The sequence below is a fragment of the Phaenicophaeus curvirostris genome, chromosome 4 (genome assembly GCF_032191515.1).
Source record: "Phaenicophaeus curvirostris isolate KB17595 chromosome 4, BPBGC_Pcur_1.0, whole genome shotgun sequence".
In the NCBI taxonomy this organism is placed as follows: domain Eukaryota; kingdom Metazoa; phylum Chordata; class Aves; order Cuculiformes; family Cuculidae; genus Phaenicophaeus; species Phaenicophaeus curvirostris.
Genome location: NC_091395.1, coordinates 60448802 through 60462687, shown reverse-complemented (window position 1 = coordinate 60462687; position 13886 = coordinate 60448802). Strand labels below are relative to the sequence as shown.

The 13886-nt window shown below is 35.3% G+C and overlaps 1 protein-coding gene across 12 annotated transcripts in view; it reads left to right on the top strand.

Moving 5' to 3' along the window:
- Positions 1-13886, top strand: part of SLIT2 (slit guidance ligand 2) — a 258279-nt gene that overhangs the window by 159315 nt on the left and 85078 nt on the right. For all 12 annotated transcript variants that reach the window (XM_069856242.1, XM_069856241.1, XM_069856249.1 and 9 more), the window contains exons 6-9: positions 3106-3177; positions 6988-7059; positions 9785-9948; positions 12260-12398. In XM_069856242.1, coding sequence (XP_069712343.1) covers positions 3106-3177; positions 6988-7059; positions 9785-9948; positions 12260-12398 — 447 coding nt within the window. The remainder of the gene's footprint in view (positions 1-3105; positions 3178-6987; positions 7060-9784; positions 9949-12259; positions 12399-13886) is intronic.

The window sequence follows — 13886 nt, the reverse complement described above, 5'->3', positions numbered from 1 at the left end:
CAGCATTTTTTTCCAGTTCTTACTAGTTCTTAACAGCTGAACTCACATAAACATTTAACATTTCAAACAGCAGAAGATCAGTCAGTGTATGAAATGCCCAGATAATGCTGCAGGTATGGGTGGAAGATTATTTAATTCTGTGTGACTACGGAAAGGTTTTGAATGTAACAGCTGTTGTTGTTTGGTGGTTTATGAGCTTCATAGGAGTGACACTGCTGAAGGTAATCAACTGCTTTGTGGAGGTGGGGGCAGAAAGGAATAGCCACTTTCCAGTTGGATGGAGAGTTCCCACTTAGAAAAGACCCAACGTGGGGATGGCATGTGGAGAAGATGATGAAGAGAGTCTGAGGGGAGGGGATGGATAAGGATTGGCCAGAGTTTCTGGTCCATGTCCGATCAGCTTCTGTTCTCAGGGAGTTTTAAGAATTTAAAGAGAGGAAACGCTCAAGAGTTTTAAAATGGAGCTAGGATTATTGGCATAGTATTGTATATTCTTATGTGTGCTTTCGAAACTTATTATGCTAAAATCAAATTATAAAACATAACTTAAAATTAGAGATGTTATTTTTTTCTCTAGTATACTTGCTTATGTCTTAAGTTACAGCACTCACAATTTGCTATCAGGAACTGGTCTTACAAAAAATAAATCAGACTGCTTCAGTATATCTGTTAGAGGGACATCATAAGATAATGACATCTGGCTGTGAAATATTGTCTAATTTTCTGTTTGTATTACATATGCAGTAGAGATCTTCACCTTAACACAAATACCATAAATTGCTATTCAAACCAGGCACACAGTCTTCAGTCATGTGCCTTTCATAGCTTAAAAAATATATATCATGCCAAATGTTCTTCAAGTTATGTCTTGATCATTTTATATCATTGTTTAAACTGATGGAAGATCATCTAAAACATAAAAGACGGTAGTATCTTTCAAAGAGAATAATTTATAAAACTAGAAAATATTTCTCCTCTCCTACCCACAGAATTCCCTTCCCCCAAAATGAAATCAACTAATTAGTTTAGTGCAAACAAAATAATCTTTCTGGTAAGAAGATTTAAATGAAAAAAACTCACCCTTCACTAAGGTAATCGTCATGGTGACTCATTAGAGGAAGAAGTCCAAAAGTTTTCATGTGCACCACAACTGCTGCCAGTCTAGTGGAAGAAATCTGCCTTTCAGTTTGTGTAGGGCAAGCCTTGCTCAAGTGCTTTCTCTGCTATTAAAAGATTTTCCTTTGTGTATAGTATGGATGATTTAGAAGAAGCTGTGTCAGCACTGATTTATACATTGACAGCTAAGGATAATAAGGTATGGGCAAACATACAGCTCACCCTTTTACAGATTAACCTGCAGACTGCATTAGGCAAATTTGATGGCATTAAAAGATTTTTCCAATTTGTCTGGAAACAATTTCTCTTTTGTATTGTGTCAAGGGTAACATTTCATGCCATTGTACTAATTTAAATAGCTTTGATAAATTGTTCAAGAGGTTAGAAAGTTGTACTGTGTATATATTTTACCTCTTTAAAATAAAAAGGCTATTAACTTAATTGTTAAATGAAATTCATTAGTATAAATTGAAGGAGCCTGAGAAAGTAGGCTTAAATATTCCAACACTGCAGCACTGGTGCTGTAACATTGCACCAAATTTATTAAAGATCATATTCAGGAAGTAATAGTTTGCATTTAGCTTTCAGTACACAGCAACACAGACACTGTTTCAGGTATTGTGATATTTTATTCCTGTGTAGTAGTAATTCAGATGAAAAATGTGGAGGTAACTAGAAGAAACTTTATTGAAGTTGGTACATTATACTCAATGGTGGGTGTGATGATTTATTAATAAAGTGAAACATTACAGAAGTAAAGAAAAAACATTACAGTAAAGTAAAACAGAAGAATAATAGAAAATGCTTTAGTAAAAGCCTCGTTAGCCCTCCCAGCTAATCTATAATTGAAGACAGAAGGGCAGAATTCCTTTGTGTTTTTTTCATTTCTTAGTATTGTTCACACATATTTACTCATATTTATTATCTGACACTGGCAAGTTATTGGCTTGGCATAGATCTTCTGGTTGTTTAAATGAGGCTGTGTGATCTTTGCTTTGCAAGTTGTGGCATGAAATGTGCAAGATGTGTGGCAGTACTCACAGAAAAATATTTTACCATCAGAGAAACTGGGGTTTTGTATTTGCATGGTTGTTAATTTCAGCAGACATTATATTGGACAGTATGTCCTGTATCAATGTTTTGAATTGAAAAGATAATAATATTCTTCAGAGAAATGATTGTAAATTTTTCATAACTTAATACTTAAAGATGAATAATTTATGAGATGAGTTGCAGAGTTTTATGTCCAGAATACAAGTCCTCTGTTACAACATCTTATCTGCACGCAATTGCAGAGAACACAAAGTATGTGGAAAACCACACGCTGAAGTTTACAGCAGAAAATCTAGGTTTTTTTGGAGCAAAATTAAGAGATAAGTAACTGAATACGTAAATACCTTGAACACTATTATTTCTGTTTAGAAATATTGTAGAAAGTAATTATTCTAAATCCCTGCGTACATCCCCGCACCTCCCACCCAGTCCAGGCATGGACACATGCCCGGGGACCCCTGGAAGTGATGTTTCTCGCCGGTCCCCGCTGCGGCGGCTGGAATTAACATGCAGCTGGGCTGCTCTGATAAATGGATTCTGTTAGGTCACCGAGGGGATGCATGTGACATTAAGTGATTTACCGTCCTTTACCTTAATGAAATTGTTTCAGCAAGATGACGCTGAGAGCTTTTAATGGATAGGTTTTCTTGATGTAATGAAATTGCATTCCTTTGGCATTTAATATAAGGTGCAGTTATTATTTACTGGAGCTTTCCCAGCGCTGCTGTTTTGCGCAGACAGTTCAGAACAAAAAGGGATTTCTGTGGCAGCATCCAGGCCAGCGTGCTGTGTGACAGGCTCAAGCGTACGAGCGTATTTGCAGGAGTGTTTCAGTCAGCGTGGCCTAGCTCTACCAGCCCTTCAGCAGGCTTTCTTTGCACATAATGCTGCCAGCCCTCCTCTCCCTTACAAATACCTTCCTAATCTGTTTAACAGGCAACTGGATTACAACCAGATCAGCTGTATTGAAGATGGGGCATTCAGGGCTCTGCGCGACCTGGAAGTGCTGTAAGTATTCCCATATCTCTTACTTGTAGCAAGAGCTCGGTATCTGGGGAGTACTAATGTACAAGCTTATCTGCGAGCTGCAGCCTGGTGTCAGAACAGTGAAGTGAAGAGATGTCTTAAAATAATCCACTGCAATGTGCTATAGAATGGTAAAAAGATGTGGAGAGGCAGAGATTCCTTTGCTCTGCGAGACAGCCATTAAACACAAATAAATAAATAAGCAGATGGCAGGTACTGTAAGAAAAGAATGTATTTCCTTTTAAAATGGGGAGGGGAGCAGTATTAATGAACCAAGTTAATTTTGTAAATCATCCATCAGTGTTGAAGTGCTGAATGTTTTCAGGATAGCCTTTGTTGTACACTCTGACATCGATTTGTTATTTCGGACCCTGTTTAAGGAACAATACACTATATATATATTTGACAATTTGATGTTTTCGAAGAGGCACTTCTCTATCAAACACTACTGTTACGTGTTAAGATGTTTAGCTTGTGCATGTTTTTTTTTAAACATTTTAAATTCTATGTGTATAAATACATATAAATACATATAAATCTTTTTAATGTCAGTGAGGGTTAGTATTGCAGTACTTTTTTGCATACTTTTGCTCACCCTCTCAAAGTGCCCATCAAAGAGGTTAAAGGTTAAAAAATTATCATCAGTGACCTTTGACCTGAAAACAGTTACTGCAAGGAGCTAAGTGTCTCACTTCCCAAAGAATTTGAGGCACAGGAAACATTCCTGAAATATTTGTTCTGTCAGTCAAAATGTCACATTTTTTTCTGGGCTTTCTACATTAAGAAAAGTGAAAGAGAGTGTGTTATCAGTGAATTACTTCGTAGTAGTTTGGTTCACACTTGGTAAACCACACCACCTTGTGAGGGCTGCGGGAGGGTTTTTGTTTCCTTCTTTTAAGATTCTGAAGTAAGGAAGCTTCTCTGGCAATAGATAGTGTCCATAAGTACAAAAAACTAAAGAATATGTGAGCTGCTGGTGTTAGAAGTTTTTTATTATTAAGCAATAGTTGATCTTTCTTCTGAGTGAATGGATCTGACAGCTAATTTTGATATTTATTTTAATGTAATAATTATGGAATAACAAGCCTATTGTTACTTCCTGGTATAAAGACATGTAAAATGTATTGTAGGTTCAATATTACATGTAATTGTGAAGTTGATAAATTGTTGATTGTCAGTAAACCTGATGATCTGTGAGATTTTTATCTTTCGAACTCATATATATGACAGAATAGCTTTTCCAGTGATGGCTTAGCCTGGCTATTATGTTTTTTAATAGAAACATTTCTTTACAAGTGATTATAAATAAAATAAATGTATGTTTTAAAAAATACATTTTTTTCTGCATTATTTAATGCTTGCAATATTTAGTTTTCTAAAAAAGGTCAGCCTTGCCAGCTGAAGTCAATGGCAAAATTTTCACATCCATTTCAATGAGTGCAAAAAAGGAAAAAAACTCTGTTAAAATTATGGTCTGCTGAAAAAGTAGGTAGTTAGGTTTTCGTGGATGAATGTACATAAAACATTAGCATAGTTCAAATATACAACTAAATGTTCAGTATCTTGAATTATGTTATATGTTAAGCAATGATGTAAAGATTACACTTGTAAAAATTGCGATAGGTATTTCAAACAGAACTGAAGAGTTTGTATCTAATTCAGCTTCCTTTCCAACATGGCTTGAAGAATAAAAGATGTAGATCCAGTCATACTGTATATGCATTGAGTACTACATAAGACAAAGTAGCAAATATGTACATTACGTAAAACTACAGTTATATGATGAAGCTTTTAAATAATCTTTAAAGTAATTAGGTTGTAATACTGTTTAGTGACAGTTTGAAATCTTTACCAATGTAACAGGTCTTGTGTTTCGTTAAATAATTGCAGAATAGAATCTTAGAGTCTGTTAATGTTAAAGACAAAATACCAGTTCTGTAAGATGAAAGCAATTGCAGGTATAATTCCCCCTATGAATTTATGTGGAATTTTAATTTTCCTTTTCTCTTTCTCTGTGTTTGTTTTGGGGGGGATTTTTTTGTTTGTAGTGTTTGGTTTTGGTGGATTTTTTTTTTTTGTTAAGAAAAAATCTTTACTGGGCAAACAGTGACTATGGGAAAATATATAGTGCTGTCATATTAGAAAAAATTAAAGTACCTAAGAAATTAAAAGAAATCTTTCAGTCATCACACTCTTTGCAGTAACATGTAACACTTACGTGAAAGTATCGAGTCAACTTTTTTTTAATTACTTCACAATAATCAAGCATTTTCATTATTGGATAGAAATAGTTATGGAAATTATTTAAAAAGCTAACATCTGGAAATACATACTGATTACATTCCATCCACTGAAAAGATATAAATTTTAAACCCTGTAAGAAGTCGTGCAGGAAGAACTATGGGAGCTGTCATTTACGATGTGGACACTGTAAGAAAATCCTGTGAAGATTTACTGGTTGTCTTTTATTCATTGAGATACCTTTTGTGGATATATCCGCTTCGCCATGTTTCTATTTCTACTTTTAATCTGCTTTGAAAGAAGGCATGATTGTCCCCTTTTCTTCTTCTTTTGATTGCTCTCCTCTTTGTTTATGTAGCCCTAAGGGCACACATGCACACATGGGAGGTCCCTTATGCATGGGGAAGGAAACATGTAGGATGTGGAATGAGTAAGCTCACAAAGGTAAATTCAGCACATTGGACCAATAATTAATTGCTTGGTTAGTGTGTGGAGTTGTATAGCCTGATCCTGTTCAGGGTGCTGTGAATTTACCTTTCTGTGTTTCAGGATCAGAGGGTACTTAAAATTGATTCAAAATGAGCACACATTACACATTATGTTTAAAAAAATAAATAAAAAGAAAGATAGAAAAAAGTAAACCAGTTTTTGTTTCCAAAGGGAAGAAGAGATTTGGTCAGTAGGAATTATTTCTTTTTGGTGCCAGTTATGAGTTTAAAATCCCAGGGCACATTCTCCGTCCTGTTCAAATGAGTAATCTCTAAGTCAAAGCTGTAAATTCTATCGCTTGTTTCCTTTTTGTGGGGCTAAGCTTGTTTGCCTTTTATTTGCAGCCTAAAGACAATATCTAACTGAAAGATTGTTCATAAAGTTTCATGATCTTTAGAGTCTACACTTGATGAGTATGACAACTTTGTGCTATCCAACAATGGGCTAAGATTTGTTCCTAGTCTCTATCTCAAGTTCCTGACACCTAGTCTGAAAATAAAAGCATTAGTTAACAAAAGTATTAAGATTTCTGACTCCTGTCATTGTTAGCAAAAACTCCCCTATTGTTCATGCAACTCTGGATCATCTATTGCAACTCTATTCCAAATAAAACCTAATTGCAGTCCAGAGTTGATTTTCTTGATTAAACAGGCAGATTTCATACTTGTATAGTCTGTCAAAGAATTCAGACTGTAAGAATCTAGAAAGAGAAAACAGAGACCTGGCATCAAGACATTTTCTCCAAGAATTCTCTTTTTTACCTCAAGATGACAAGCTTGGCTTGAATGCTGTAGATGCTCTCAGCATTGGTGGAAGCTCCGTTTGAGTGCATTACAGATCACTGGGAGCTCAAATTAATAGGAATATTAATGGAATGGTAAAACTATAGCATTTTACCAGAGACTGAATAAAAGGGAAAAGTATATCTAAAAGCCTGGTGTTTTTCCTGATATGCATCCTTTAAAACAGTACACTATGATCTTCATTAACTGTGCCTTTCTTAAAATGTAATAAATGTGACGTAACTGTAGCATGTTAATATACTTCTTCTTGACTTTGCAGCACTCTTAACAATAACAACATCACTCGACTGTCTGTGGCAAGTTTCAACCATATGCCCAAACTCAGAACATTGTAAGTAGTCCTATCCCTGGCTACCATTTTTAACAGTCTGAAATAAATTTCTACCTCTGTCAGGTTTTGTCAATCTATAAACACATATGCAGGCAAAGGAAACATAATGTCAATTAAAAAAATATTGAGGCATCATGAGGTTGACGAGTGTGAAATGTCTCTGTGTGTGTATGGCAGCAATGATTTTGAAAGGTAAAGCTAACAAGTGATGTGAAAGCTAATACCTGGGGCTCAGGAGATAGAAAAGAAGATGCATCCTTTTCCATCAGCTTTTTTAGCATGTGGGATGAATAAATCTGTGAAAGTGGTTTCATTGAAACTCAACTGGGCTTTCCACAGTGCTGCATTCGATCACAGAAAAGCTTTACTTTTTAACAAAAAAGATGGGGGCAGAGGGGATGCTCTTTTATATGTTGCAGCTGTATAGAGAAAGAAATTGATGGATTTTGAAAGTAAAAAATTTGTTTTACTTTGAGCTATTCGATGGGTCACATTTTATTTAGGAACATGGAAGAATCTTTGATTGGCTGTCAGATGTGATAAATGGGAAATCTTTATACTTTTATTACTGTACTGCTAGCAGACCTAATTAAACTAAACTGGCTTTCCAACATTCTTTGTAACATAAAATTATAGCATCATCCGATAGTGCTATTATAATTAAAGTTGTGTCAGCATTTACAATTAGGTTCCTATTTTTAGAGGTTATGACTTTCAGGGAAGAGCACTTCAGGCTTCTAAAACAAAACACAGTGGAAAGAGTGTGCACAAGTGATAGAGTTTGGGTTTATTTCTTTTGTATGCTTATACTGAAGTAAGAATAAGTGTATATTGTATGGAGTGGCAAAAGCTGAGTATATCAAGGTTTAGTCCTGAGACTTTCTTTCAAACAGGTTTTCCAGTGAAGTGGGAATCAAAACTGAATGGGATGTTTCTATAAGGGTTCAAGAGCAGCTCTGACTGTTAAAAAACTACTTTTAAAAAGAACCTGTCCATTTTCTTTTACTCATGTTGGGATGCAAAACTATTTTTAAATCAGTAGGGCTATTTACTCAAGTTATTATACCGTTCATACCTGAAGAAGCTTCACACAGGTGAGTAGTTCTGTTGATTTCATAACAGAATTGTCACTATTCATTTTTGGACAAATACAAGAGTACTTAAATTGTGCTGACCATGGGGTTTTGGTGGCCTTGGTTATAATTTGGAAATAGAATTTCCTTCAGTTCTTTTGGATCTGAATGAACGTCTGTACCTCTTTCAAACCTTCAAATACAGTTAATATTCTGAACCACAAATTACAATGAATTAGCAATATTTGCATTTTCTTGGTGGGATATTTCATCTTTTGAAAAATTATTTTAGAATAACAAAATGAAATGGAGGCACAGAGTCCTAATTTATAGCTGTAACATCCCATTTCCAGTCAGAATATGCTTGTATAACCATGTTGATTTCAGCAACATTAGTTCTGATTTGCAGTGTTTTTTCTTGCCTACAGCTGGCCACAGATTGTACTGAATGAGTGTGATGTATTGTGAGCTATATTTGCAAAGCACCCACCCAAGAATTGTCTTTAATGTTTAGTCATTTAGGAGGAGAGAAAAAAATATATAGTTAAAATCTTTTGTTTCTGTTGGTTACAAATTTCATGTTTCTTTACAGATTTTTTTTTTAATGGATCAGTTAGACCCCTTGACTAAATTCTGATTTTCTTGAATTTCCTTTCCATATTAGTTCTTTAGTTAGGATTGAGCATATGAGCTTAAAAGGACCAAAATGGCTTTCCTTTTTTATGGCTGATTCTGAGTAAGGATTTGATTTATAGCTTTGAACATCCTTTTCTGTAGTTTGAGAAAATGTAAGAGCTAGAGAAAAGTAATTTACCTAATTTAGTGAATATATTTGCCTGATATTTTTCAATGGCAAAATGCTTTTTGCCACTTGGCAAGGAGCCATGGTCTTGTGTCAGACCCTGCCAAAAGAGAGTCGACTTATTTAATTCCAGCATTTGCTGCCATTTAGTCTTTTAATTCAGACATTGCTTAGAACGTAGGTCCGTAGGAACCTTAAGCAGCTAATCCCTCTTTCTGTGATTAAACAAATTGAAAAGGAAATAGGAAAAGGGATGTGAAAGAAGGTGTTTTATATTGAGTTATTACTCTGTCTTGTTCAGCAGAAAATGAATATGACCTGTTAAAGGGATTTTGCAGGCTGTTTCTATAGAGACTAATAATGGCCAGACTTACAGATATATCTAATTGGAAACCAAATCTTTTATTAAGTCTTTTTTTTTTTCTGACAGTATATTACCACTATAGGGCAATTTACTTGAGACATTTTTGTCTTATTCACTATTTATACAGATCTGGACTAAAGAGTGCCAGAGCAGCTTTGAAGCTCTTGTATATTTTCGTCTTTCTTTTAGATAATAGGAAAGAAAATACCACTGGATTACTTTATTAGGAAAAATATTACTTTATTCCCTTTTTTCGCAATTAAATTGACCTCAAATTAAAAATAATTTTACTGCTTATATATAGTTTTAATTATTAGCATTTAACTGTTAGACTTTCAATGAAAGATGTGAAAAATGGATTCCTGATTAACAGGTTTTTCAAATAAATAGGCATAGTTGCTTGCTGAAGCGAGGGCTGGGTAAATCGGTTGCTTTCTTGTTTTTTCTTCCTAGTTTGAAGGTACTTATGTGTTTCTTTCCATGTAGTCGTCTTCACTCCAACAACCTCTACTGCGATTGCCACCTGGCCTGGCTGTCTGACTGGCTGCGGCAGCGGCCACGAGTTGGCCTCTATACCCAGTGCATGGGGCCATCCCACCTCCGGGGACACAATGTAGCCGAGGTCCAAAAACGGGAGTTTGTCTGCAGTGGTAAGGGAAACTGATTCGATTTCTGAGCCCTCTTTTACAACACACCTAACGACAGCTCGGTGGTGATTGCTAGTGCTGCATGTTGACTTTTGTTTGCTGTTGCATAATCCAAGCACTAATGTTTGTTCAAATATAAACTAATCATTTTAATCGCTATTTGTATCTTGGGGGGGGATGTTTCTCTCTTTACAATTGTTGTGTATGTGCTACATTAATTTAGATTATGTAGCCTTCTAAAAGCATGATTACGGGGAAGAGATGCGGAAAAGGAAATAAAAAGTGCACTGACTGAGAACAAAGTATTTAGTAATAAGGAATTACTCTTATGTTGTTACTTTTTCTTGTTATTTTCTGCTTTTACATAATATTATGAATCCTTAAATAATTTTCTGAATGTTATGCTTTAGTGATTCAGGTTATTTTCTTTTATGAAATAATGAAATGACTAACAGTTCACTACTAATCAAATTTTCTCTATTCAATTTTTTTTTCCTTTTTTCATATCTTCTAGATGAGGAAGAAGGCAAGTTTATCTTTCTTTTTTAAATATATTTAGACTCAGATTGAAAATTTCCTTTAAAGTTTGACTACTGTTTCAAATTTCCTTGAAAAAATTGAAAACCAATGTGAATACAGCTGTCTTTTCAGTGATTCAGCAGGGTTGTTTTCTCTGGATGATTTTCTGCAGATCCCCAGAAGCCTGTTGCCAGATATGCCAAGATTTGCACAGATCTATGCTTTTAAATGATTTTTTGTAGAGCACAGTGTTCTGTCCTTATTAAACAGCTCTGACATCAAACTGTAAGGCACTGCCATCTTTGCATTGCAAATGCTGACAGTATTCTTACCGCTCATTCTACCTTTATGTATGCTTGAAAGGGCTCCTAACAAAATCACTTCATGTAACTTATTTGTAAATGGTATGTCTGCAGACCCCAAGTGTCAAGAACAGTTTTGAACTTGGTAGTTATAACGTTGATTTTGATGAAGTGACCATGGAGAATAAGCAAGGGGAATAACCATATTTTCTGCCTGGATCACTGTATTTTTTCTTAATAAAGTCAGGTGAAGTATTTCCTGCCTGTTCATATGGAAGGGTCATATGTGTTATTAGTTCTGGCAGCTGTTTGTACTTTTGTAACACATAAAAAATGTGAAATTAAATTAGTATATTATAAACTACTATCTCAAAAGACTAACTTTTCATTAATATAAAACTTGAGCAATTGTTATTTGAAATTGCAAGTAGGAACAGCACTGACGGCAACTTACATGATCAATGTACCCTTCCTATGTTAGTATATGACATTAGACAGACGTCTTAGATGAAGTTGTGGTTTCATAGTCAAGGTTTTTTCCCTCTGAATTTTAAAACAATCTCTAGACTTTTTTACCTCAAAAAAAAAGAAAGAAAAAGATTGCTTCATGCCTTTTTCGTGCCTTTGTGCCTTTCTGTACAGCAATTCTGTGTCATTAAATTGATACAAGAATGAATGCATTAATAATAATATTAAATTTTAAATCCCTCTTTTTGTAGGAAAATATAAGTTGTTTACTTCCTAAAACATATCTAAATATGAAATAATTATCTTTAAATGCAATTATACATGCCAAGTTTAACATGTAGCATGAGAACTTGGGAGGGAGGGGAAAGCTGTGTAGATTAGCTGGCTTAGTTAGCGAGAATAGTAGATTGGAGGAGGAACAGGTCTGTTGAGCTAGCAGAGAATGGAAGTATAAACTGTGAACTCAAAGCTTTTATTTATTTCTGGTGATTGAATGAAAACAACGTAACTCCAAAATTGTCTGTAAGTGATAAATAACTGAAGGACTATATTCAAATATGTATTTGCAGAACAGAACATAACCAGCAGGACGCCGTAAGTTTTTGTAGCAGTCATTCATTTCTGTTGATATGCATTTTTAGTACTACACAAAATTCTGAAAGTTAGATAAATGAGTAATAGGTTTTTAAAACCACAAAAGAAATAAAATATACCTGAAAAATTATCATATGTAGTCCTCTTTAACAAGATGATTTTGAATGTGAGTTGCTAAAGAAGTTGAGAAATGTAATGCTAGCACAGTAGTTGAGCATTTGACTTTCATTTCTCAGTATCGTGTCAACATGTTACTATTTATTGGGTATTTAAATTAAAGAAATTCAAAAGTATTGACAGGCTACAGCATTTATAAATTCTGCCTTTCATTTTTCAAGGAAGTGTAAAATGTGAAGTAAAACTGTTGAAGTAAACTGGACTACGGTTTGACAGTATTGTGCAATTTTAGGAGAAACTCTTTACCTTTGTAGGTCACCAGTCTTTCATGGCTCCGTCCTGCAGTGTCTTGCATTGCCCCACTGCATGCACCTGTAGTAACAACATTGTGGACTGTCGTGGGAAAGGCCTTACTGAGATCCCAACAAATCTTCCAGAAACCATCACTGAAATGTGGGTAATCTGACTTTCTTTATTAAACTTCAGAAAACAGTTCTTTCTTATGTATTAATTTTTGTTATTTGTATAAATTCATGCATTGCACAGGGTAGGAATTTTGGAATGCACATTCAGATTCAAATATAAAAGGAATATGTCGGAATATAAAAATATTTGAGACCTTTATGTACTCTAATGAGAATCATAATCCATAGTTAAAACTACATTCTGAGTTGATTTTAAAAGAGTTTGGGAATACTTGCTTTTCTGCATATATGACCATACGACATCATGCTTAGCAATAAAAGCAGAGAGAAGAATAAGGAAGGGGAGATGTTGTCATGTGATGAGAGGGTAAATTTTGAAATACAAGCAGAAAAGAGAGCCAGAGTACAGTACACTGAGCAATGACGCAAGGATAAGCAACATTGTCCAGCTTGCCCTCAACCATTTTCTTTAGATTCTTATCAACAATTTCACAAAGACAATCAACCTTGTCTAGCTTGCTGAGTTCAAATCAGAAACTCCCTTTAAATCCCTCTGAACAGTCAATGAAATTGCTGAGACTTGTATAAGTACAAACAAGTCGATTTTATTAAGAGTAATTGATTATAACAGCTCGTGACTAGTATGGGTTTGGTAGTGTCTGAGAATAAGATGCTGTTTGCAAAAATGCATTGAACAACCCTACATATGACACAACAGCAGAATGTGTACAAGAACATGCAATGATATATGCATAGCAATAACATCCAGATGTAAATTAACGCATAGATAAGAGATGTATAGTTAATGTTAAAGTATAGAGAGATACTAATAATTAGCTTGATTTTAATTAGCTTGATGTTAAGATATGTATTTAACACGCATAATACAAAGATCTTACCCCGACGGAATCGAAGGGCGGGGGTGATGTGGCTATAGCCCATTGGCTGATCCTGAATGTTTCAATGACATTTTCCCCTCCCAAACTTTCCCTTCTATTCACGTTTTTTATAGCAACTTGCACCTTTGGGGTGAAGGTTTAGGTAAAGCTTGAGTGACTGAGGTAATTACATCAAACCCTGCTGACTGGTGGAGGAGTAATTCTCACTTCACATGCCAAAAATAAATGTGCATGCTCAGTAGGAGTGGCTTTGGGAGTGCTTTGCCTCGGAGGTGGGGAGGAGGTGGGTAGCCTTAGGTGTGGAGGTGTGTTTTAGTATTATAATGATATTATGATGATGTTACAGGTCAGCTGGAGGGCTGGATTGTCAGAGCAGCAGCTGCAATTCATCTTCTTGGAAAAAAAAATTGGGCTTCTGTCCTTGCAGGGGCCTTGCTGATAGCAGGAGGTTACTATGCCTTCTTGCAGACTTCCATCCCCTACTTCAGATAGCAAGATGCTCTTGATGCATTCCTTTCTGATGCATGTTGCAACTCCACTGACTTTGCTTCTGAAAGCCTTGTACCCAGCCCAGAGTGGGTCTGAGAGGGGAAGGAGGGGAGCATCCAGTCCCATTT